Raw genomic sequence first — 24447 nt, 5'->3', positions numbered from 1 at the left:
GAGAGAAATGAAGAGTAAGAGAGTGGGAAGGTGAGAGAGAAAGGAGAGAGAAAAAAAGAGGGAGAATGTGGTGATAAGAAACAGAAAGGAAGCAACAAAAAGTAACAACCACAACCTCACCCGCGCGTAGAGCGGGTCACCTTAAGCTAGTCAATATCTATAAATCTGAAATGCAAAAAGTTTGTTTGTTTGTCTGGTTTTTGGCATTGGAACGGGTTAAAGGGTACTAGATCCCGTCGGATTGACTCCTAAATTTACAGGGACATGTAAAATGAGGTGAAGATATGAGTGGGCTAGGTTAGAAATCCCTATCTTAAAAGGTGTGGTTACTGGGGCAAAAATCGCACACTTTGACAAGTCTTCCTTCATTCTCTTATCTGCCTGTCTTCCTCCGTCTCTCTCTCTCTCTCTTTCCTCCCTTCCTTTCACTTTCTCTCTATAACGTCGTTTGACAGCGCCTACTATCTTTCCCTCGCCGCCTTCACTCTTTCGCCCACATCCCCATTCTCTCTACGTCTGTCTGCATTTATAGAGAGAATTATTATCGCCACCACCACAACAGAATCACGAGAACAAATATTATGAATCGGATATTTATTGGGTTAATTTATATGTGTGTGTGTGTGTTCTATATATAAATATGTATATATAATGTATATATACAAAGTGTATATATCTGTATTTATACATATATATATATGCATATATATAGTATACATTTGTATATATAATGCGTATATATATATATATATATATATATATATATATAATGTGTGCATTATGTGGTCGGTTGAGCTGAAAATATGCACACCTATGTTAGAAGTGCTGGCGACTTTGCATGGCAACTATTTTTTTCTTCAAATGAAAGGCGTGACCTCTAGGACAAAATTCCTCATCTTATAAAATGTAGCCCGAGTAGACCCAAATGAAATCAGGTTATTTTAACCAAAATGTGAAAAGGGGTCTAAATGGGGCTGGAAAGGGATTAAAATTTACAGGAGCGGGTGTTTAGGAATTCTGTTACATCAAGCTAAAAAATTTGCGCCAGCCTTTAAATCTTCAATGTGTTGCCGTCCATCATGAAGAAGTTTTGAATGCTTGCCATGGTGTGTCTACTGTCGTGAGAAAGAATCACTTCAAAACTTGGTGTTTAGGAATTTTCTTTTACATCAAGTTCAAAATTTTACGCCAGCCGTTAAACTGCCACTACGTTGCTGTCCGTCGTTAAGAAATACCAGCCATGGTGACTCTACTATCCTCAGATTCTATCCCTTCAAACTTTAGTTTCCAATATTTTTAAATTTTTATTCAGCTCGCAAGTTCGTCTGTCCCTTTTAAATGTTAGTGTTTTGCTGTTTGCCTTGAAGCAGACGTTTCCGTTGTCACTGCCTGATATTTATGATTGATCTTTCAAAATATTTTCTTTCTTAACTTACTCAAGATCTTTTGTTGTTTATAAATGGGAGAGAGAAAGTTAGAGTGTAAGAGAAAGCGAGGGAGAGTCCGAGAGAAAGGAAGAGTAAGAGAGCGGGAAAGTGAGAGAAAGGAGAGTGAAACAAAGAGGGAGAATATGGTGATAAAAAACAGAAAGGAAGCATCAGAAAGTAACAACCACACTCTTACCCGCGCGTAGAGCGGGTCACCTTAAGCTAGTCAGACAATAATTTTCAACGTCCGTTCACAGAAGAATTTGGTCACAGTGTTGTGAAATCACTTAACACTGATAAAAATCTATTTTCACCATAGATCGCGGCTTTATTAAGTCTAATATTTGCAACCGATACTTATGAACCGACCGGATACTTATGAACTTGTGAAACTGTTCAAATACAATGAGACTTTGTAGATTGATAATTGTGATTTTGAAGAGGTCAGGAGTATGTTTATTTTTCAGAAAGCTGAGAACAGTTATCAAGGATGGGAACAACTTCATGCTGTTTAGAATCAGCAGCAGCGCCATAACTGTTGACAAATGTTTCTTTCCACAGGTTATAGTAATGAGTTCAACTCCTGCTTTGGAGGAATTAATGCAAAAATGAAAGGTATACAAAAGAAGAAAAAAAAACAATCAAACTTTGGGTGCTACTTAGGTATGTGATCTACGTAACCAACGTGATCTACAAGAGTCAAATTCTACTTTAGTATGCGATCTACATGTTTCATTTATTTATTATGCCTTAAATAAAACATATATACATTTTTATACATTTATTAAAGAAAAATCAAAATGAAGAAGATATGAAACAAGTTTACTAATTTTATGGGAGAAAGAACATCAGCTAGAAAAGTTAAAATCAGAACAAATATAAAACAGAGTGATACTTATGTCCTTCTCTTGGACATTAACGATGTTGGAGAAGTAAAGTAAAATAGGTGCAACTAGGAATTGAACCTAAATCTCGGGAAGGCGCTGACAGGAACCGAAAACATTTCATACAGTGGTGATGACCATATTTAAAAAAAAATATTAATTTCATACGAAACACAAACTGTAGTGATTAAAATTGAAGGGAAAATTTGGGTGTGCCTGTTGACCTCAGTATATAACTAGTATAACTATTGCATAGGCACCCTGCATGGACGAAAAGCTGTGCCAATTACAAGTGGGCTTTGAACACAGAACCTAAAAGACATGACTAAATATTGAATACTATGTCTGACAACACCGCCGTTCAAGGCACTGCGACTAAAATCTAGAATGATTTTGGATTTGTAGCTTTCCACCTGTGATTAATGGCGAAAATATTAACTTTTTATTTGAGACAATGATCGTCAATTTACTATAAAACATTAGATTATGTAACTTCTAAGCCTTTCTCAATGGCATTTGTTGGGATAAGCAAAATATATCAACTAAGAGCGGAAACCGTGTCACGAACTCTGTCTACCATCGCTTAATTTCTTGCTCAGTAGCAGTTGTTATTGGGATTAAGAAAAGAGTGGGGTATGTTAAAAAGGCAGACAGATTGGCTGTATTTAGTTGTTGTAACGGAGTGGAGAGGAATTTGTCTTTCATTCTATGGATATAAGTAAAATCAGTTCTAGTCAAGCACTAGGGTTTAAGTTAAACGACTGTATTCTTCCTACAAAATACGTGGACTTGTCCCTACAATAATGCACCATTACACCTCTATAACTGATCAGATTTAACGAACCAAATGGATATTTTTTCCTTCAGGCTAAACTTCGTGGAATAAACAATACTTTAATGAGCTTGCTGTTTGGTGTTTATCCATTCATGAATGTATTGGCTCCACAAATGGTCAAAAGAATGGTAAGCCAACTGAATTTTCCTTTATACATACATACATACACACACACGCACACACAACACATCTTTGGATCTTACAATTACGTATTACTATAGATATATAATTTTTTTTTCTGATGAAGTCCGGTTTATGGGGTTACTCTGTGTTTCCCGTCCATAAATGGTTTAAACTTATGGCGTTTTGTCAGAACCCAAAACCTGAAGAGAAGTTTCAGTAGAAAGGCAGATGTAAACAAGGTGGAGGTTGTATCCCTTTGCTAATGGCTATCGACTTCCGCCCGTACCGACATCATTCAGCTATAGGGTAAACAATAAGGGATTATCTCTCTCTCTCCCGTTAACTACCAACTTCCGGCTGTGCCGCAACCTTGCGGTTCCCAAAATGCCAGCAGAAATGTCCTAAAATGCAAACATGGCCCGAAAATCTCAGTTCTGCAGTTTAGTATAGTGCCTGGTTCTCTTTAGTGAATTTTAGGATTCTCGTGCGTTCGGCTATGCATAGATTCATAGATCGCAGCGTTTTGTACAGTTGATGTAGGGCCCACCAACCTTTTCTTGTAACGTCAGCAAGGGTAGAGGCAAGGCATGTTTCACCCGATTTGATATATTCAACTTTTATTCGTCTATATCAAAAGCGCTACTGACCAAAACGCTTTCTTTCGCTAGGGACTTCACTAGCTTTAGTGATAGCGATGTAGAAATTATTATGCATGCCTGGAAGGCAGTACTATTTAACAAAAGTTCAGCATGGGTCAAGTAATCCGACCCCACAGGCTCCTTTGACGTAGCGATGGGTTGTACATCCTTATGAAAAGTTCCCCTCTGTCCCCTTTGGCCTCTACAGAGATGATGCCCTGACCATCTCTAAGGGAGCAAGCGGCCATACACTAATTAGATAGGCTTATGAAGGACTTAATCAGCACGCTTGCCGCTATGGGATTGAAGATCACCATAGAAACCAATCTCACCACAGCGTATTTCTTAGACATCACGCTGGACTTGGGCTCCGGTACTCACAGGCCTTACCGCTAACTAAACGAGAGGCTAACATACATCAACACAGCCTCCTGTCACCCACATATCGTGTTTAGGAACCTGGTAAAGGGTTCCTGAACACGTTTGAGTACGAAGGTTGATATTTGTCAAGGTTTAGTAATACTGTAATACTTTACTATCATAAAGCAGTGGAATTTGGCTCATGAGACTGACTTAAACGATAGCAGCAATTGACTTTTACTGTATACCACTTATGTGACCAAAAAAGAAAAAAAAGTCTAAATTATCAAACAACAAATCTGTTGCCAAATACTGAATGTATTCATCTTAAGCTGTACTTTTGCAGAAAGCTGGCTGAGATGGCCAGGAGGAAAACTGAAGCATATTGAAATCAGCTCTCTTTAGTGGATTTCTGTGAGTACCGAAAAGCAAGAACAATGTCCTCCAGGAAATGGCAAAATTATCACCGAGTGAGACAAAAGTTATTTATTAACTTCTAAATACTCACACTAACAATAGTCGTCTAATACTAAGTAAAGAGAATCTCGGTTAAGAAAGAGCTAACTCTCATTTTAACTAATACAGCTAATACAGTGCTCTTTGTTAAACTAGGAATCAAAAATATACATTGATGGTAAAAGTAGGCCTTGAATTGTTTTCAGTCAATCAATATTTTAAAAGAGATTTTGTTTATTTTTGCGCTTAGAACTTGCTTCTACTAGAATCGTAGTTAACAATGTCATGAACGAACAGCTCCATTTGTGTGTGGATGTGTAAGCCGAATGTGAGTGTATGTGTGTTTGTGTGTGTGTACGAGAAGAAAAAAAGAGAGTGTGCAAATTTGTTGTGTCAATGTGCACGAGGCGAGAAACAAACAGAAAGCAGATATGGTGGGCAGTAACATCGGAATACGTTCCAGATATTTCTGAGCCTTAAAGTCCAATCAGAGAATGGTATAACGTTGGAGAGAAAGTCCTGTCGTATTTTCCCCATGATCACTCTGAGAGTACTTTGTTTTCAGTGCTTAGTATAAAACCCTAATTTATATATTCTAATAGTCTTTTTCTTTCTTTGAATGTTACTTTATATCAGAGATTAAATGCGTAATGATATCGATTTTACTTTTTTAAAATAGATCAGACCCATATCAGACACTGTGTGCCGTATGAATTCAAGAGGGGTTTCTTAAGCAATAGGAGAGGCCAGAAATATTTGTTCTGTCTATGGAAATGAAACTTTAAAATGCATGAACATGCTAACAGTGGTCCGACCAGTTTTGTTCGGAAAAATGTTTCCTCGTAGATTACTTTCGATCCAAGTGATGAAATGTGGGTTCTCTATAATAATATCCAACGAAAACGACATTGGTTAGCACCCAATGAAAAAGAAGAGTTTATCCCAGAGTTGCACCTGGAAATGTGCTCTGTGTTTCGAGGGATATGAAGAGCATTGTCTACTATGAAGTGTTAAATCTAAATTAAAGAGTTAATACTGAGAAGTTTTGTCAATTGGAATCATTGCACAAATATTTTCAGAAAAGTGCCCATCTTTGTCAGTCGTAAAGGGGTATCGTTATTATACTACAATGAAAGACCTCATATTATCCAAACCAATCAGGAAAAATTATGACACTAAATATGGAAGTTTTGACTCATACTTCTCACTCTCCTGACATTGCTCCATCTGACTATCATCTTTTCAGATCATTGGAATATTATGTAGAGGGAAAACTGTTTATCAATTGAATAATCAAGACTTGCAACGTGTACAGCGAGATCTGAAACGATTATTCGCATATTTATTCTTAATACGTCTTGGCAGATTCAGCGGCAGAATATGCCGGTCGCTGTACGTCATAAGAGAATAAATATGATCAGCATATTTTGTGTCTGGATCTTCCCATATTAGTTAAGAATAGGCAAATAATCGTTCCAGATCTTGCTGTATATGGTGCAAATAACGATTTTTTTATCGGTTAGCAATCAACACCAATCAGAAAACAATTTGTTCGCTGGAAGTTTAAATGACGCCAGTAGCTTGTAGGCTCAGAATTCTACTTCTGGCTGACGAGACATAACATGTCGAAACATCAGTGTCCAAGCGCCAAGCGTCGAGTGTATTGAACACACAATTCTCGTAAAAAGGAGTTATTCTATGATGTCCACTTCAGTGACCAACATATTTTGCGTCTGGATCTTCCTAGATATGTTAAGAATAAATAAGCGAATAATTGTTTATTAATTGCGAAGAAGATAAAAATTATATTGAGTGCTTCTTTGCATTGAAGCCTGAAGAATTTTACGCCCAAGGGATGAGCAATTTGTCAAATAGATAAGATTATGTAACCAATTCCGAGGGGAAATATTTATTCTCATTAAATATATGAATTAAGACCAAAGAAGCAGTTGTTTCTTTCCCATCTTGAAATCGAACTTAGTATCTATTGCTCTAGTTTCTGATAAAAGTGTCGATATGCGTTGGATGTATGATACCATGTAAAAAAAGCCTTGTCCTGTTAACTATCATATGTTGTTGGATAATGTCACTGAATACCATATCTTAATGTGTCATAGCAAATTTGATAATATATTACATTACACTGAATATCCTGTCATAACAAAATATCACAATCGGCTGAGTGCTAAACCGTACTTGATATCAAAGTTTCGGCTGTTTCACAGCTATTTGAATATTTCATCACTTCTTCTTCAATATACATATATATGCATATAACTTAGATGACTTAGATATGGTTCGGCCAAAGATTGGCCCAAGCCATGTCTAACTTAGTAGCACCACCTGATAGGATTTGTTAGTCATTTTTAAAATCAAGTTAAGAGTTGCTGTTGACTGACAAGTATTCAAGCGTAGGCAGATTATCTGGTATTCATTGAGAAATTTGTTCAAGTTTCCTCTGAAGGTGATGGGATCTTTTTTAAAATATGTAACAAATCAACAGGACTCATTCGGAATTGAAACTAAGTGTTGTCTGTTTATCTCTTACAGGTCTATCATTTTGAATTAAAACGTATCATATATGTTGCAATCGGGTTTTCTGCCATTAACACAATTTTTTTTGGGTAAGTGAGATTTGTTCAGAATTTTTCATATTGTCGTATTGTATGTTATTTTTTCGTACTTTGTAAAGTTACTTATGAGATTGATACTGAATGAAATAAAATACTGGCAAATCCTGTATGAATGCTTTATTGGGTCAAGTTTGGTGTATGATTTGCATCATGATTTCATCTGTCATATCTATAATATTGTTTTAAAGGCTCATTTTCAGGTTCATATACTTGGCTAACTTATGAATCTACTCTGAAAAGCCATTGTGTCTAAGAAGCTGCTGATTGTGTTTCTTTGTAGACATACTATCATTACAATTATTAAGATTTCAGAGTTAGCTGAGCTGTATCTAATTAATCTCTTTATGTTCTAAGTTCAAGTCCAACCAAGATCAACGACTGCCATTGATCTTTTACAGCTTGATGACATAGATACCAGTTAAGCAAGTTGATTAAGTAAATATGTGGCCTTGTGTCAATGTTATATGTTATAATTATTATTAGTATCATTATTACGAAGAACAGTGGATTGATAGGATCAGTGGTGTATCAGACAGCATCTTATGTGGTATTTGGCTATCTATCTTTTACATTGAGCTCAGATCTACCAAGAATCTGAAGAATCTGTTGGGGGGGGGGGGTCACATCGACAAGTAATCAAAATAAGTAAAAAAAAAAAAATAACGCAATGCATCTATTACAAGGAAAAGCGAAATTTCTAACGTTTTGGCCACAGGCTCTTTATCAAGCCAAAAAGAAGAGAAAAGGCAAGGAGTCTTGATAATAATGGACGATGGAAGGAAGATATGTATTTAGTTTTTTAGGATGGTGGGCAGAAATTTCGGACAGGTGCTAAAGGTTTAGTAAACAGCGACAGAGTCAGTGCATGTCTTAGCATGAGTGAGTAAGTATGGGTAGGACGGTCAAGTACTATGAATGCATGTATGCTTGTATGCACCAGGAGTGATTAAATGATTGTGATGAAAGGAGACGAGGAAAAATTAGAGAAAATATAAACAGTTATTGACACTAAAAGATGTACGCAATCAAAAATAATGTCAATGTTCCTGAAGCTGCAAAGCAGAAAGGGAGTCCAGGACCGGATTTAAACTGGGGTGGGGAGCACTTCAAGTTCAGTGGGTCACTTATACCCAAGACTTATAATCTCAGAAAATTACTAAATTTAAATCTCAAAACCCATCTATTTCCAATAATTAAATTTGATGAGTTACCAGAGAAAGTTTAAATAAATGACTGAAAATGTCCCTTTATAGATATACTTTTTCAAAATTCAAATTTCGTTTTTCACGCATCCACTTGCGGTATTTGATTTTTCCTTCATTGTGAAAAGTACAATGAAGGCGAGAAGAGTGAGGTAAGAGTTTTTTTTTCTTTTGATGTGAGTTACATATATTTCAGAATGTAAAATAAGATAAAATTACAGATTATGAAGAAAAAAATCATTTTTGTGGTTGTTGCTGTTCCAAAGGCATGATGAGAGAGAGAGAGAGAGAGAGAGAGAGAGAGACAAATACGGGGAAGTTCAAACAGCTATTTCTGAAAGTCAACTTTTCCACTTTCCAGAGTAAGTGGGGCACAATGAGTAATATTTAGCATACAGCCATTTTTAGATATTGGAAATGCGACAAAATCTAAAATCTCAACGATAAATGTTTTTTATAGCTACTTCACCATAGCTTTTTGCCAGAAAGTATTCAGATATTTTATTAGCTACCTCAATTACAATTGGGTCAAATTTGAGGAAAAATTTCTTTTTTCTGACGCAAACATACATACATTTTCAGGATTGTTCTGTTTCCCTTTTCTCAGCTGTCCCCAAAGCAGCTACAATTTCCCTGGGAATCATGCTTTGGGACTGGCAATAAATTGTTTTTTAATTGAATTATTTGGTATCTCTAAAGGACCAAAAATCTATGGGTATTTATCATAAAAGAGAATTCATTACATTTAAGAAATCAAGATACCTTTGTATAACGAGTGTGACTCAGCAAGCCTGATTGCTGGAAGGTGGTGGTGAGGGGCTTCCTGTATTGAGTGCCACATACCTTTCCTAGCAGGGGTCCCCAATATCTAGATACCCGGAGCAATTGCCTCACCATACCCCGAAAAATCTGGCCCTAGGGTGCCACTGGGTAAACTAAAAAGCAGAAAGAGCTTAAATCCAAAACAATTTTTCTTTTCCTCATGACAAAAATATAATCATTTTTATTTTTATTACTATTTCATTTGCTTTTATTGTTTTCTTACTGACAAAATATATATTTGAGTTTCCTGTTATCGACTGTTCTCACTATGAAAATGGGTAACCTTGCACTGTTGGTAGAAACCATTATTAATATTTGTATATTTCTCTCTCATCAGATTTCTTGAATACATCCCTAAGCAGGGTTCTTATAATATGGTGTTCCTCATACTAAGTTTCATTGTGAGAGCTTTCGAATCTTTGAGTTGTGGTACAATCAATACAGCAGTTATGATATTTTATACCACTGAATTTCCAGATGATTTCAGTTGTTTATTTGTGAGTATAACTAAACGCATACTTCTTTATCTTCGTCTCATTCCAGTCTAATAGCTTCACAGTGATTACAGAGAATATTCATGTCACCAACGTTGTATCTTTCGACCATACGTTTTCGGTTTTTTTGACGTTCTCGTTCATTTTTATTTTATATTCTATCTTGAACTCGTTCCCTTATTTCTTGTAAATACTCACTCAATACTCTTTGATTCATATTTTCCCTTCAACACACTGATGCTCCCGTGCTTGTTTTAGTGATTCGAACCTCTGTTTCTCTTTATATACCGTTTTAATCTTTCTGTTGTCATCCATATTTTATAAACAAATACATATTTTCAAGCAAGCAGACAGTAAATATATGAGGAGAGGCGATATAAAAAAATAAAAAAAGACTGCACATTTCGCTAACCACTCACCACCATCATCATCATCACCACAATGATCATCACCATCACCTCCACCACCATCATTATAGCTTTCAATAACAAAGCTCAATCTAAGTTGTTTGCCATCCACGATAGTTTCATTTTATTTCAGTTCTTTGTTTATATCTACTCCTCTTTAAAGAACAAAAAGCGACAAAAGAAAAGAAACGAAAAATAACATCTACGCTTATTTTGCTAAGTTATTTCACTTTCATTGAAAAAATCTATTTTTCTATGATAAGGTTATTATTATTATTCCTTTTTCAGTCCACCCAACGATGTAATAAGTCACAATAATATATGATGTTTAAAATTTTCCTTTTAACATTTTATCTCTCTCTCTCTCTCTCTCTCTCCAGCTCTCTTTTTTTTCTCCCTCTACCTCAAATTTTAACAAACATTCTAACCATGTTATTCCCTCTTCACGTCTTTATGATTTCTCTCATTCTCTTTCTCTTAATTTTCATCTCTCATTTGCACTGACCACCTGACAGCTTAATGCATCGGCTGGCAAAACACCTCTACTCTTTCTCCCTTACACTCTCCACTTTCTCTCTCCCTCTTTGTCTTTCTTTAACTGCACCACTAGAACCTCATTCTGCTAAAATTTGTGTTACTAACTCTCTTTCTCTACATCACTACCTTCAGAAAGCATTTTAACCCCGCAATAAATGTTACGTTTCTCCTACTTCGCATCATGAACACTTCTTTCTCCCCCTTTTTCTTTCTCGCTCTACTCCTTTTTCTTCAACTAATCACGTGACAGCGTAACGCATTTTGTCCTTAGCGTATTAATATATAGATATTTCAAATTACGGCCCCATACAGAAAAAAGCGAATTGGTTGCATTTCGGGAGCTGATTTACATATCTATCACTTGCCAGGCTATTATGTTATTCATTACATCAAATAGATTAGGCCATCATAAAGATTATGTCAAAATGACCAATTAGCACTTTATAATATCTCTTCATAACATATGTAAATCATAGACAATTTTATAACCACTCAAACACCATCGGATATATACGAGCGCAGACACACACTCGCTTATAAAGTTTGAGTTGGGATGTAGTATGTGTTTCATATTCCAGAAATTATGTGTAGATATAGGTTTGTGTATAAATAAACGACGATAATAGTGACTTGAACGTTACAGTAAGTTAGGAAACAGCCAGAAATATTTTATTGGCAATGCAAGCTCCAAGCAAATGGGGTCCAGTCTGGAATAGAAGTAATGGAACACTAGCTTGAAAATTTACAAGCCAATGATCCGTTACCTAAGTGGATCAATGCTTAATAGAATAAAAGATGCTAGTCTGAATCACAATGGAACGCCAGCCATGGATTTGGTCCTATGATCCTTGTGCAGGTTGTCAAATACATTATGTTCTATACATATTATTGTAAAACTAAATATCTTTCCCCTATATAAAACTTATTCATTGTTTTGTCAATTTACCGCTATTTTAAAGAACTGAAATTTTAAGGAATATCGTATTTTATAGTACGGATACATTTTAGGGAATAATGCATTTGAGATTATATCATTATTTACGGAATGAGACAATTGAGAGATTGTGTAAGTTTTGAGAATGTTACATGTAAGTAAAGATATTTACTTTTAAGAAAATATTTCAAAACATAATTTTCTTACAAAAACAGATTAGTATCTTCTGAAGTTCCACAGCTATTGTGTTTAAACGTTATTTCAGGGTTTGTTTATGGCTGTAACTGGGCTTGGTTACTCAACTAGCCCCCTATTTGGAGGAATACTTTATGATGTAAGTATGATTACATAATTATCTTCATTGAATTTTTGCTGCGAGAGAATGAAACCATGTGAGATGTGTCGGGTAACTAGCTGACGTTTAGCTGCAGTTAAACAAATGTATGGTTAACGAAGTTCCAGACAGAACCGTTTTCAGACTTAGCGTACACAGGACAGTATTATCCAACGTATATTTTGTTTTTATGAAAGCAGGGCAAAATTTGAGCGAGAAGGCAGCTATTTCTTGCATGCCGACAGACCATATAGAAGTCGCCTCACTTATGTTCTGTCACAAGCATTGCACTAAGTTTGTGATCAAGTTACTTCAATTTCAACATCCGAGTCATCTGAATTCATTTAAGAGGCCCTTCAAGAAACATAGTTCACAGCTGTAAACACCATCATTATTTTAATGAGGCTTGCAGTTGAGGTTAATTCTTCACGTGAGAATAGTTACCTGAAATAATCTAGTCGTATCTAGTAAGATTTTTTACTTTTTATCTCTTTATCTCTAAACTAGAATTAAAGATCGTAATTATTGACCTTTGTGCCGGGGAAGGATTATACACTGTGTGGATAATGTAGACTCCACCCCAAAACTGGATTTATAAAGATTGGCTACATACAATAATAAACATGGAATAGGAATATATATTCTTTAATTGCCAATAAATTAAATTATGACACATCTAATCGGCAAGATATAAAGTCTATGATACAAATGGTGTTTCAATTTCACAGTCAAGAAATATTACTTGAAATTAAGTGAAATGTTCAGAAATAGAAATGGCTATAACTATTTACAAGAAGCGATGATGGAGTGTATATACAGTTGTGTGTGTGTACATGCAAATGAATCATCAAATGTAAACGAAAGTGCGTTCATGTAAGTGTGTATACACAATAAATGTATGGCTATGCAAGTTTTTAGTGTACGTATATAAAGAGTATATACATGTGTTACAATCCAGTTAATAGGTACTTTCAATGGATTCAAGGCGAAAAAATAATCTTCTCTACTGAAATTTTGAGGTGGTGGGTAAGTCGATTACATCGATGGCATTTCTCAACTGGTACTTATTTTATCCACTCCAAAAGGATGGAAAGCAAGTCGAACTCGGCAAAAATTGAACTCAGAACATAAAGACGAAGGAAATGCTGCTAAGCATTTTGCCCTGTCTGCTAACGATTCAGCCAGCCCGCCACCTGAAGATAGAAAAATAATGAAATTTAAGTTCCCGGATCATAGATAGTCTTTACAGTTCGTTTCAAGCAACAGAACTTGAAAACGTAGTGAATCTGTAAAAGATGTTGGTTTATAAATTGTTGCGCTGCTGACTGTCATTGCATAGTTGATACAAGCCGCTGTATCACAGCTGAACTGTGTCTGCTGCTACAATGGCTGTGGGATATTGTTTGCCGAATGGCTGCTGACACCACTATCAAGGATTAGGTAAGCCTCTTCATATACCTGACTGAGAGGAATTAATTCAATAATTCGGACATCTACTAAGTCCATGGGCGTGAGTTTACATCAGTAATGCAAATATCTCTCACCTTCTGTTTCCTATAAGTATAAATATCCCCTAAATCTGGGCTTAGTAGTTTAACGTTTTTCAGGCCTGTTCCTTGACTATGGGTACAAAAGATGACATAACTTTTCTTTGAAAAGGAAGCCGATCTATCTAAGATAATATTTACTATTGATTTCGTAGTATCTAACACATTCGAACGACTAGGTGAGCCGAGTTGATAGCGATATTTGATCAAGTTATTTTTATTGTTTACACAACGGAAAAGGATGGCTGTCCATCCATAAACATTGTAAGTCGTTTAGAAATGTGCACGTAAACCCTATAATTTGAACTTATGATCCATGAGAAGATAACCCGATGCCTATACCTTCGACCATCTCGTCTGTACCTTGAAAAACTAATTTTGGTCTCCCCTTTAGACAAAAGACAATTTTTTTGAGTACTAAACTGACCATAGTAAATCAAAAATATTTATTGAAGAGTTGTAATAAGATCAGATAATGCAAGATAGATAAGATAGGATAGGATAGGATATGAGATGGTATGATAAAATACAATAATACGTAATATGTATATTATAAATAAAATAAAAGATAGGCTATGAAAGGACAAGATTGAAGAAAATAACATAAAGTAGAATGTGATGGTTACTTCAGACTGGCTGTAGTAGGGGATGCCTAGTTACTGCTAAATCAAATCTAGGTGTGAGTTTACGGATGTTATTAAGCATGTAGAGTGGCAGAAATGACAGAGCACCGAAATTGATATCTTACGGATTTTAGATTCATCCATTTATGTTTATATTACTGGAATGAATCGACATTCATTTCTCATCGTTCCAGAGCCGACAAAATATATTACAAAAACCAAGCATTTACTTACGCTACTTCAAAAGTCTGTTTCGTTCCCATGAATTTATGTTTCTCTGCATATGCAAAAAAAAAAAAAAAAAATCTGATATTTTCGAATATAACGTGTTAAAGAGGAGTCCAAGGACCAAGTTTTTGGTAACAATACATCGCTAATAGCAATATTAAATCGGCCACAACAGAGTAAACCATAATTGTATTAAATCTATTTCAGCTTGGCGGATTCAATTTACCTTATCTGATATATGGTGCACTGCTTGCCATTTGTTTACCATGCGATATATATCTTCTAAGAAGGAGCTCGAGTAAGTGTTTTATAATGTAATATAATCTAACAAGATACATTATAATTTGATATAATTTAATGTAGTGATTCGAAAAATAAAACGTAAACTTTTTGAAAAATAAATCTATTTTACTTGCAATTCTATGAAACTTGTCTCCTACAAAATAGATCCATATACTGTGGATACAAGGACCCTAGCGTTTTTCCAGTTTTGCAATGCATTTTTAGAGGTGGTGTGAAGTTCTTGTAGTGAACAGTTTTCGATGGTTTTTTAATGATTGAAATTGGCAACCGTTCAGAATAAATTAAAAATTTTGAAGACAAAAAATCCCAAGTGACCAAGTCTGTAAAATAGGATAGTAGGGAAATAAGCGTCGTCCAAAACGTTAGGGATAAAACATGACGTATGAGCTGGTGCCATTTTGTGCAGCATCAAGATTTTATGCTACAAGCCTCTCCTTTTACACTGCCTTTCTGAAATGTCTCAAGTTATCCAAGTAAACACTTTGGTCGCTTGAACACACGAAACAAACTCATAATGAATAAGATTCTTCCAACCGAAACTGACGATCAACATCCCCTTCGCGTTTGAGTATCTCTGAGGTACTCTTCTGTTCTAGACAGCGCTGATCCATATCTATTGTGACAACCATCTTTTTGCTTCTGCATCGCAGTCGCACACCTGTTATGGCATTTTCAGAAAGTTTTCATCAGCGTTCTAACTACCAAGCAGCACCAGTTCTATTTTCCTTCATCCCACAACAGATGCAACACTAACTTTGCGACATCATGATGCATCTTTAATTTTTTAATCATGCGGCACGGACTTTTGCGCACGTCTCCTTTAGAAACTTTACGGACAATTTGGTGAGGATTTTCATGGACATATAACACGCACATTCACAAAATGATCACCATCAAGTGCTGTAGGAAGTTGTGTAACGTAGAATCGTTTTCAGTAGGTGTTCGTCTCGAGTTGAAACGCTAATACCACTCTTAACATTGTGTACGACTCAAAAATGCCCGCCCGTAAACCTGTTTTAACGTTAGAGAGATTTCAGTTAAAAATTTTCTGTATTTGAAACAAAATTTCATATAAACATGTTCTTCCAAACCCTTCAAGTGTTGATCTTCAACAGACGTCCACTTGCACTAACTATACGTCAACTCTCGCATGTGTTGGTCGATGACTGACATGGCATGATGTGGCAATATTTAGCGAAAAGCCAACCAAAACACAGCAGTGAGGTTGGGAGTATGTTACATCGGTTGGTTGGCACGAAGTTTTAAGAGTTTAGTTTTCTTTTGGATAGACCACGTATATTATGATATAACCAATATACAATATCATTTTTCTTTTATTCTTTTACTTGTTTCAGTCATTTGACTGCGGCCATGCTGGAGCACCACCTTTTAGTTGAGCAAATCGACCCCAGGACTTATTCTATCGGTCTCTTTGCCGAACCGCTAAGTTACGGGGACGTAAACGCACCAACCATTTACATTATTTATATTTGACGGATATTAGTCCTCATCTTGTTTGTTGTTAACACAACGGTTCGGTTGATATACCCTCCAGTCTTTATCAGATGTCTCGGGGAAATTTTGAACCTGGGTTCTCATTCCTAAGGTATTTTTCGATATTATTATTATTATTATCATTATTATTATTATTATTATTCAGGTCACTGCCTGTAATCGAACTCGGAATCTTGAGGTTAGTAGCCCGCTCTCTTAACCACTACACCATAGGAATGGAAACCCAGGTTCGAAATTTCCCTAAGACACCTGATGAAGGCTGGAGGGTATATCAGCCGAAACGTTGTGTTAACAAGCTAGATGAGGACAAATATCCGTCAAATGTAAATAATGTGCATAATTCCTCATCTCTTAAATATAGAACTAACACCTACATCTGTTGTCAAGTGATGGTGAGTGGACAAACATAGACGCACAAATGCATACATATATATAGAACGAGATACTTTCAGTTTCCTTCTACCAAATCAACTCACAAGGCTTCGGTCGGCACGAGGCTATAGTAGAAGGTACTTGCCTAAGGTGCTACGCAGGAGTACTGAACCCGGATCCATGTGGTTGAGAATCAGGTTTCTTACCACACAACCACTCCCGCGCCTAATATAATATAATATAATATAATATATGATTTAATACAGCAGTATAATGTATAATGCATATTGATTGCATATTTTCATTTCTTAAAAATTAATCAATGAAGACAGTAATTTCAGCCATAGAGCACTTCAACAAGAGACACATCCATGCTGAAGACCAGAGAATCACAATTACTCTTGCCTATACAATACCTTCTGTGTACCTGAAGCAGTGGAAACGACAATATCTCATTATTGCACATGTGTGACACCTCCACTGCTTTAATGAAAGGCTCCAGGATGTTTCATACATCAACCAATGAAGTCCATGAATGATTACGCAACACTTCAACAAGGAGAGGGCAGAAAACTGCGCTTGTTTCTGCTTATAATTCACTTTCCATGCACCTGAAACTATGGAAGTGGTGGTATTTCATTATCGTAGACGTGAGATCGATATGATTGATTTCAGCTTTTGTCAAAGATTCATCGGAGACTAGTTACTGATTCCATGTTACCAAGTGTCTTATATAGGCACAAAGCCAAAGATTTTCGGTCAAGGGTTAGTCGATCAAATACACTCCAGTACTTGATTGATATTGCATTGTATCAAACTACTGAAGTGATGAAAATAAAAGCTTGTGCCGGCAAGATTTGAACTTGGATAGTAAAGAACTGGAAGAAATACAGTAAAATATTTCGTCCGATACTAAACATTCTGCAAATCCTCAAGTTATATTTTTTCTTCCTATTTAGATAAAAAAGAAGAAAGGTCTTCAGTGTCAAGATTCACTTATTCTTGGGAGATCTTCAACAACGTTCTTCTTCTTGTAGTTCTTACACTACCATACGCATTTCAAGAAGTTTTCCTTTGGTATCATCTTAAAGATGTAAGTATTATTCTTTTCTACTCTAGGCGCTAACGATTCAGCCAGCTCGGCGCCTATAATACTGTAAATAATCCTTTCTACTATAGGCACAAAGCGTGAAATTTTGGGGGAGAGGGCTAGTCGATTACATAGACCCCAGTACGCAACTGGTACTTAATTTATCGACCCCGAAAGGATGAAAGGCAAAGTTGACCTCGGCGGAATTTGAACTCAGAACGTAAAGACAGATGAAATATCTGTTTATTACCCACAAGGGGTTAAACATAGAGGGAACAAACAAGGAGAGAAAGGGATTAAGTCGATTACATCGACCCCAGTGCGTAACTGGTACTTTATTTATCGACCCCGAAAGGATGAAAGGCAAAGTCGACCTCGGCGGAATTTGAACTGAGAACGTAACGGCAGACGAAATACTGCTAAGCATTTCGCCCGGCGTGCTAACGTTTCTGCCAGCTCGCCGCCTTGATTTAAGTATTTTTTACAGTAATATAAGGCGGCGAGATGACAGAATCGTTAGCGCGCCGACCGAAATGCTTAGGAGTATTTCGTCTGTCACTACGTTCTGATGTTGGCTTTGCCTTTCATCCGTTCGGGTATTTAATTTATCAACCCGACTAACAGTAACACACTGGGTCGATGTAATCGACTAGTCCTCTTACCCGAAAATTTCAGGCCTTGTGCCTTTAGTAGAAATGATTATTTACAGTATTATAAGGCGGTGAGCTGGCTGAATCGTTTGCGCGCGAGACGAAGTGCTTAGCGATATTTCTCCCGTCGTTACGTTCAGAGTATAAATTTCGCTGAGGTCGACTTTGCCTTTCGAGGTCGATAAAATAAGTACCACTTGAACACTTTGTGGCGAAACTTGAAACATTTATTTATAGCAATAATAATTGTTTTAAATTTTGGCACACAGTAAAACTTTTAGTGTGTGTGGGGAGGGTGGAGCTAGTCGATTACATCGATCCAGTACTTCACTGGTATTATAGTTTATCGACTCCAAAAGGAAGAAAGACAAAGCTGACCTCGGCGGTATTTAAACTCAGAACGTGAAGGGCCGGAAGAAATGCCGCTAAGCATTTAGTCGGACACACTAATGATTCAGCCTGCACACCACCTTAGTAATGGCATAAAACCAACAACTATCGACGTAGTACTTGACCTACTTTTATTTATCCTGTAAGAATGAAAGGTAAAGTTCACTTCAATGGGATATGAGTTCATAACGTAAAGAGTCGGAACAAATGTCGCAAAGCATTTTTTCCGGTGATTAACGAATCTGCCAGCTCGCCGCCATTTTAATGTTTTTTTAATTTTGATATAAGGTTAGCAATTTTGAGAGCAGGATTAAGTCGATGTCATTGATCCCTATTCTTGACGAGTACTTTATTTCATCGACACCAGGATTTGAACTCAGAACAGTATTAGAACAAAAACCGTAAAGTATTTTATCCTACATTGAAAAGATCTGTCAATGTACTGCCTATAATAATTTTAAACGTAAGAACAAGGCCAGAATTTCAGTGACAGGCTGATAAGTGAGCTGATAAGACTTGGCTGATAGTTTATTATATCAACCCTGCAAAAATTATTAGGCGAAGGTGACCTCCGCCTTTCATCCTGTCGGGTTTGATAAAGTAAAGTACCAATGAAGTACTCCTCCTCCAAATTTCAGATACTGTACATATATTTGAAGTTATTATTAGGCATACAGCCAGAAATTTTTAAAGAGGAGTTAACTGATTAAATCGACCCCCATCACTTGATCGTTACTTTACTTTTTCGAAATCAGAAGGGTGAAGGCAAAATTGATCTCGGCGAGATTTGAACACTCAGCTTAAAAAGCTGTAGCCCAACGCTTTAACGATTCCGCCAATCTAATAATAAAAATTTCTTTTAATGGCCACAAGGGCCGAAAGAGTCTGGTGACAATGTAAGAACGAAATACACACACTGCAAATTTGGATTGAGTAAAAAGAAAGTATATATTTCGCCAGCTCGCTGCCTTAATAATAGTAATAACTGTTTCAACAAGGTCCGCAAATTCACAGGAGGACTATATATCGATTACATCAACCCAGTGCTCAATTAGTACTTATTTTATCGACACCGAATGGGTGAAAGGAAACGTCGACCTCGGCGGAATTTATACTCAAAACGTAGCGACGGGCGAAGTACCTATTTCTTTACTACCCACAAGGGGCTAAACACAGAGGGGACAAACAAGGACAGACAAACGGATTAAGTCGATTACAACGACCCCAGTGCGTAACTGGTACTTAATTTATAGACCCCCGAAAGGATGAAAGGCAAAGTCAACCTCGGCGGAATTTCAACTCAGAACGTAACGGCAGACGAAATAACCGATTTCTTTATTACCCACCAGGGGCCATCATAGAAGATACGTGCATAATATCGGGGAACTAAAATTTTAAAAGGAGGCATAAAGAAAGAAGCAAAATTAAAGGAAAGGAATGAATCATGAAAAAGATGATATAATGAGACGGAAAGCCAACTCGACCCCCGAAGTCGAGTGGTTACATTGAAACCATTTTACAGTTCAATCATTGTTATCTAAAATTCAGCAGTTCAATACCGTAGTCATTTTTTAGGTCTGTTTTGGCAATTGCTCTCTTTCCCCGATCACCTTCCACAACTCAATACCCATATCATACTTTTTTACTATCTCCATTGGTGCCTTATTCAACAAATGACATATTATAGGATCACCATCTACATCGAAGAATTCCACTTCAACCACATCTTTCCACTCGCTCACCAGGTTTACATCATCCTCCGCGTCCGCATACAAAACGCAAGCGAAACAAACAGGGGGAGAGGGAGCCATATCTACATCATGTGTGTTTGCATTTCTTTTCTGTTTTGTTGTTGGAGGGGAATGAGTAGGTTTGGTGTTTGCATGGGGAGGGTGTGGTGAAAAGGGATAGGGAGGGCACTGGGTAGGTTGGGGTTCACAAGTACTTACTTTCTTTTTCTATTTTCCCGGCTATTTCCCATTCCCTATCTTCTAATACTGGAGTTTCTTTTTCTACTTCTTGTATCCTCTCCTGTGGTGATGGCTGGCGCTCTTCTACCATTTTTGGTGGTGGAGGGCAGTTCACTCTTATGTGGCTTTTCTGGCAACATTTAAAGCAGCGAGGAATCCTGCCCTCCACCCACACTTTCAGTATCAAATCCCCAATCCACAGGTTCTCAGGAAGCACTTCGAGGACCTCCACCTCAGCTTGGACGGTAATTTCGATGATTTGTCCCTTCCATGTTGTTCCTTCCATCACTTCCGCTTGAATTACCTTCACCTCTTTTTCTCTTTCAATAAAGAGAGCTGCCACCACCCAAGCCGCATCGATTTCAGGAGGAATCCCTTCCACTTTGATTTTGGCAATCTTCTTGCCCATGTGGGCGATCGCTCTTTCCTCTGTTTTATAATGAACAATAATCGTCCCGAACTTGCTACTTCTGGCCAGGTAGGTAATATCTGACCAGACTGTCATCAGCGTCTTGTCTATTCTTTCTCCTCCATGTGATCGACTCTTTTTTTCTCAACTGAGTAAACTTTGTACGTTACCATCTTTTGGATTTCCTCCATCCTTGTCTGCGGTGGGGACAACCTCACGTCGTTCCACACCTTTACAGCCATTCTACTGTCTCTTTCCATATTTACCAGGTTTATTTTCTTCCTTCGCATCTCGGTTGCCTCTGCAAAACTTTTTTCCAGACTTGCGTCCAACATCTTTACTGCCTTAATCAGTTCTTCCTCCGAAGAGGACAACTCAGTTTCGCTTAGGTCCGAATATACACGACGTCCACCTGCCATCTCTCAGTACTACCGAGAGACAGCACAACAACTAAAAAATTGCTGCAAACGCAGCACAAAGTACTACAAACCAAACAAACAAGCTCGTACAACTCACAGAGACGATATACCGCAATGCATCTCGCCCGGCTTGCTAACGTTTCTGCCAACTCACCGCCTTAAGAATATTGGGTTGGTGCATAATTATTGCAGCTTTTGGATCTTTTCTTTTTAAAAGCCAGATTTTCCTAGTTAACTAAACAATTTGAAACTTCGTATACTGGTAGAATGTGTCAAAAGAAAACATAATTGTAAACCAAAATGAAAACGGAATTGTAATTTCTAAGTTTAACGTTGTTTAAAAATTCGAATTTTAACCAATGATATTCTTTCTTTCGGCCTCATATTATTTACTGCTTCTCAAAATATTGATACTGTGACGTAAACAGCTATTTTGTGACGTAGTTAACGTAAACATGTAAATAGCTAAAATATAAACATCTCCGCTTATCGTAAACTTCGTGGAGTATATATAAAATTTGTGTAGATCCTAAATAGCTACACACACATGTATACAAACATATGCATATATATATATATATTTATATGCATATATATATATATATATATATATACACACCTATACACACATATTCTAATGCATATGCATATATGTGTATATATTTATAATGTGTGCGTATTATAGATGCATACATTATATATATATATATATATATATATATATATATATATATATAAAAGATGTTTACATACAATATATATGTTATATCTACATGTATGTATGATATATAAGTACCACAGAATTTGAATCAAACTGTTTTGATCCATACATACACACACACACACACCAACACTACCATCCATGAGACATTCTAACATAATCAATGCTACTACTACTATCATCATTATCATCATCATCATCCACTGCCACCACCACCACCTCTACAAAAACACCAACACCATAATTGCTGCCATCATACACATCCACTGTCACCACTACCACCACTGCCATAATAACCACATCTACCACAGCTGTTTGCTTACTGCTTACCCACTCACAAAATAGCTATCTACGTCACATTAACACTATGCAGCTAATAATTTCAAATGAAAACAGACAATACGATTGGTTAAAATTCGCAGATTTAAACTACGTTTAAACTTATAAAATACATTTTTGTCAAAAAAAACTAGTTGAAATTATTGTTTTCTTTTGACACATTCTACCAGTATACGAAGTTTCAAATTATTTAGTTAACTAGAAAAATCTGGCTTTCAAAAAGAAAAGATCCCAGCTTTTTTCAACAAATTCTATACAACAAAATCAACAAAACCATCTTTAAATGACAGTCTGACCGTCTGTCAAGCAAATGGGAAGCAGTAATTGAAGTAGATGGTGAATATGCTGGAATAATCATTTAAATCTGGAATAATCATTTAAAGATGTTTTTGTTACTTATTGTTATTGCTTTTGTTGAAAAAAAAGCCGCAATAATTATGTACAAACCCAATAATAACCCTTTCTAGTAAAGGCACAAGGCCTGAAATTTGTGGGGAGTTGACTAGTCAATTACATCGATCCCAGTGTTTCACTGGTGTTTATTTTAATGACCCCGAAAGGATGAAGGGCAAAGTCGTCCTCAGCGGAATTTGAACTCAGAACGTCAGGACAGACGAAATGCCGCTAAGCATTTTGCCCGGCGTCCCAACGATTCTGCCAGTTCACTACCTTAATAATAATAATAATAATCCTTAGTACTATAAGCACAAGGCTTGAAATTTGGCGGGGGACGGGGAATAGTCGATTATATCGACTCCAGTGTTTCACTGGTACTTAAGTTATCGACCCCGAAAAATGCATGATTTCCAAAAACGTATCTAATTCTTTTTATGATGAACGAAAAAGAAAATTTCGATGTATTTTGCAAATCATAAAGAAGGACTTTTTACATAGGTAAAAGGTCACATCATTCTTTTTTTTGTCTACACTAGGCACAAGGCCCGAAATGTTTTGGGAAGGGGCCAGTCGATTAGATCGACTCCAATACACAGCTGGTACTTAATTTATCGACCCCGAAATGATGAAAGGCAAAGTCGACCTCGGCAGAATTTGATCTCAGAACATAAAGAGAAGAAATACCACTAAGCATTTCGCCGGCATGCTAACGTTTTTGTCAGCTCATCGCCTTAAAGGTCACATAATTCGACAGACTTGAACTGACGATCGTATTAATTCCTTTGAATTACTCTTCGAATAAACAATAAAGTCAATATCGTCGAGACACGACTTTCAAAAGGAAAAGTAGGTCTAAATAAATGTCACAAAACATCCTGTCTCTTTCACCAGAAACTAATATTCTTGTGTGAAAGTCTTGTTCTACGGAGCAAAGAATGGCAGCAAAATGGGAATATATCTAGTGTTTAAATTACTATTAGTACCTGTCCAGAAATAGGCTGAGGGAAAGGTGTCTGTCAAAGGTCGACCTAAGTCAATAAAGGTAACAAACGTTTTTCCCTTTGAAAATATTAAACGTTAGACTAACGAAGCGAATTCTTTTTGTCTTTTTAAGTTTTCTTTTTCTCAGACGGAGATAGGAGTAATGTACTTGCTGCTCAGTATCAGTTATAGCCTCGCATCCTTATTGAACGCTCGGATAGTGTATAAAATAGTGAGTATTCCTTTGTTTCAGTGATGTTTCAAGATATACTTCTGGATATACTTAAAACTTGAAAATACTTTTGAAAGTTGTTAAGTAGGTCGGTAGGGGCTACTTTTAGTCACAGGTTCATATTCTGTCAGGGGTATGCTATGACTGTGTCCCTAGACATGACATTCAGCATACCC

The 24447-nt window shown here is 36.6% G+C and overlaps 1 protein-coding gene across 1 annotated transcript in view; it reads left to right on the top strand.

Annotated features, from left to right (window-relative positions):
- LOC118764795 (MFS-type transporter SLC18B1-like) overlaps positions 1-24447 on the top strand; it is a 114976-nt gene that overhangs the window by 68449 nt on the left and 22080 nt on the right. The window contains exons 4-10 of the mRNA XM_036505821.1: positions 3179-3274; positions 7274-7347; positions 9718-9877; positions 12018-12086; positions 14692-14782; positions 17634-17767; positions 24173-24271. Coding sequence (XP_036361714.1) covers positions 3179-3274; positions 7274-7347; positions 9718-9877; positions 12018-12086; positions 14692-14782; positions 17634-17767; positions 24173-24271 — 723 coding nt within the window. The remainder of the gene's footprint in view (positions 1-3178; positions 3275-7273; positions 7348-9717; positions 9878-12017; positions 12087-14691; positions 14783-17633; positions 17768-24172; positions 24272-24447) is intronic.

Source organism: Octopus sinensis, linkage group LG9 (assembly GCF_006345805.1).
Source record: "Octopus sinensis linkage group LG9, ASM634580v1, whole genome shotgun sequence".
Taxonomy (NCBI): Eukaryota; Metazoa; Mollusca; class Cephalopoda; order Octopoda; family Octopodidae; genus Octopus; species Octopus sinensis.
This window is presented reverse-complemented; position numbering and strand designations above follow the sequence as displayed.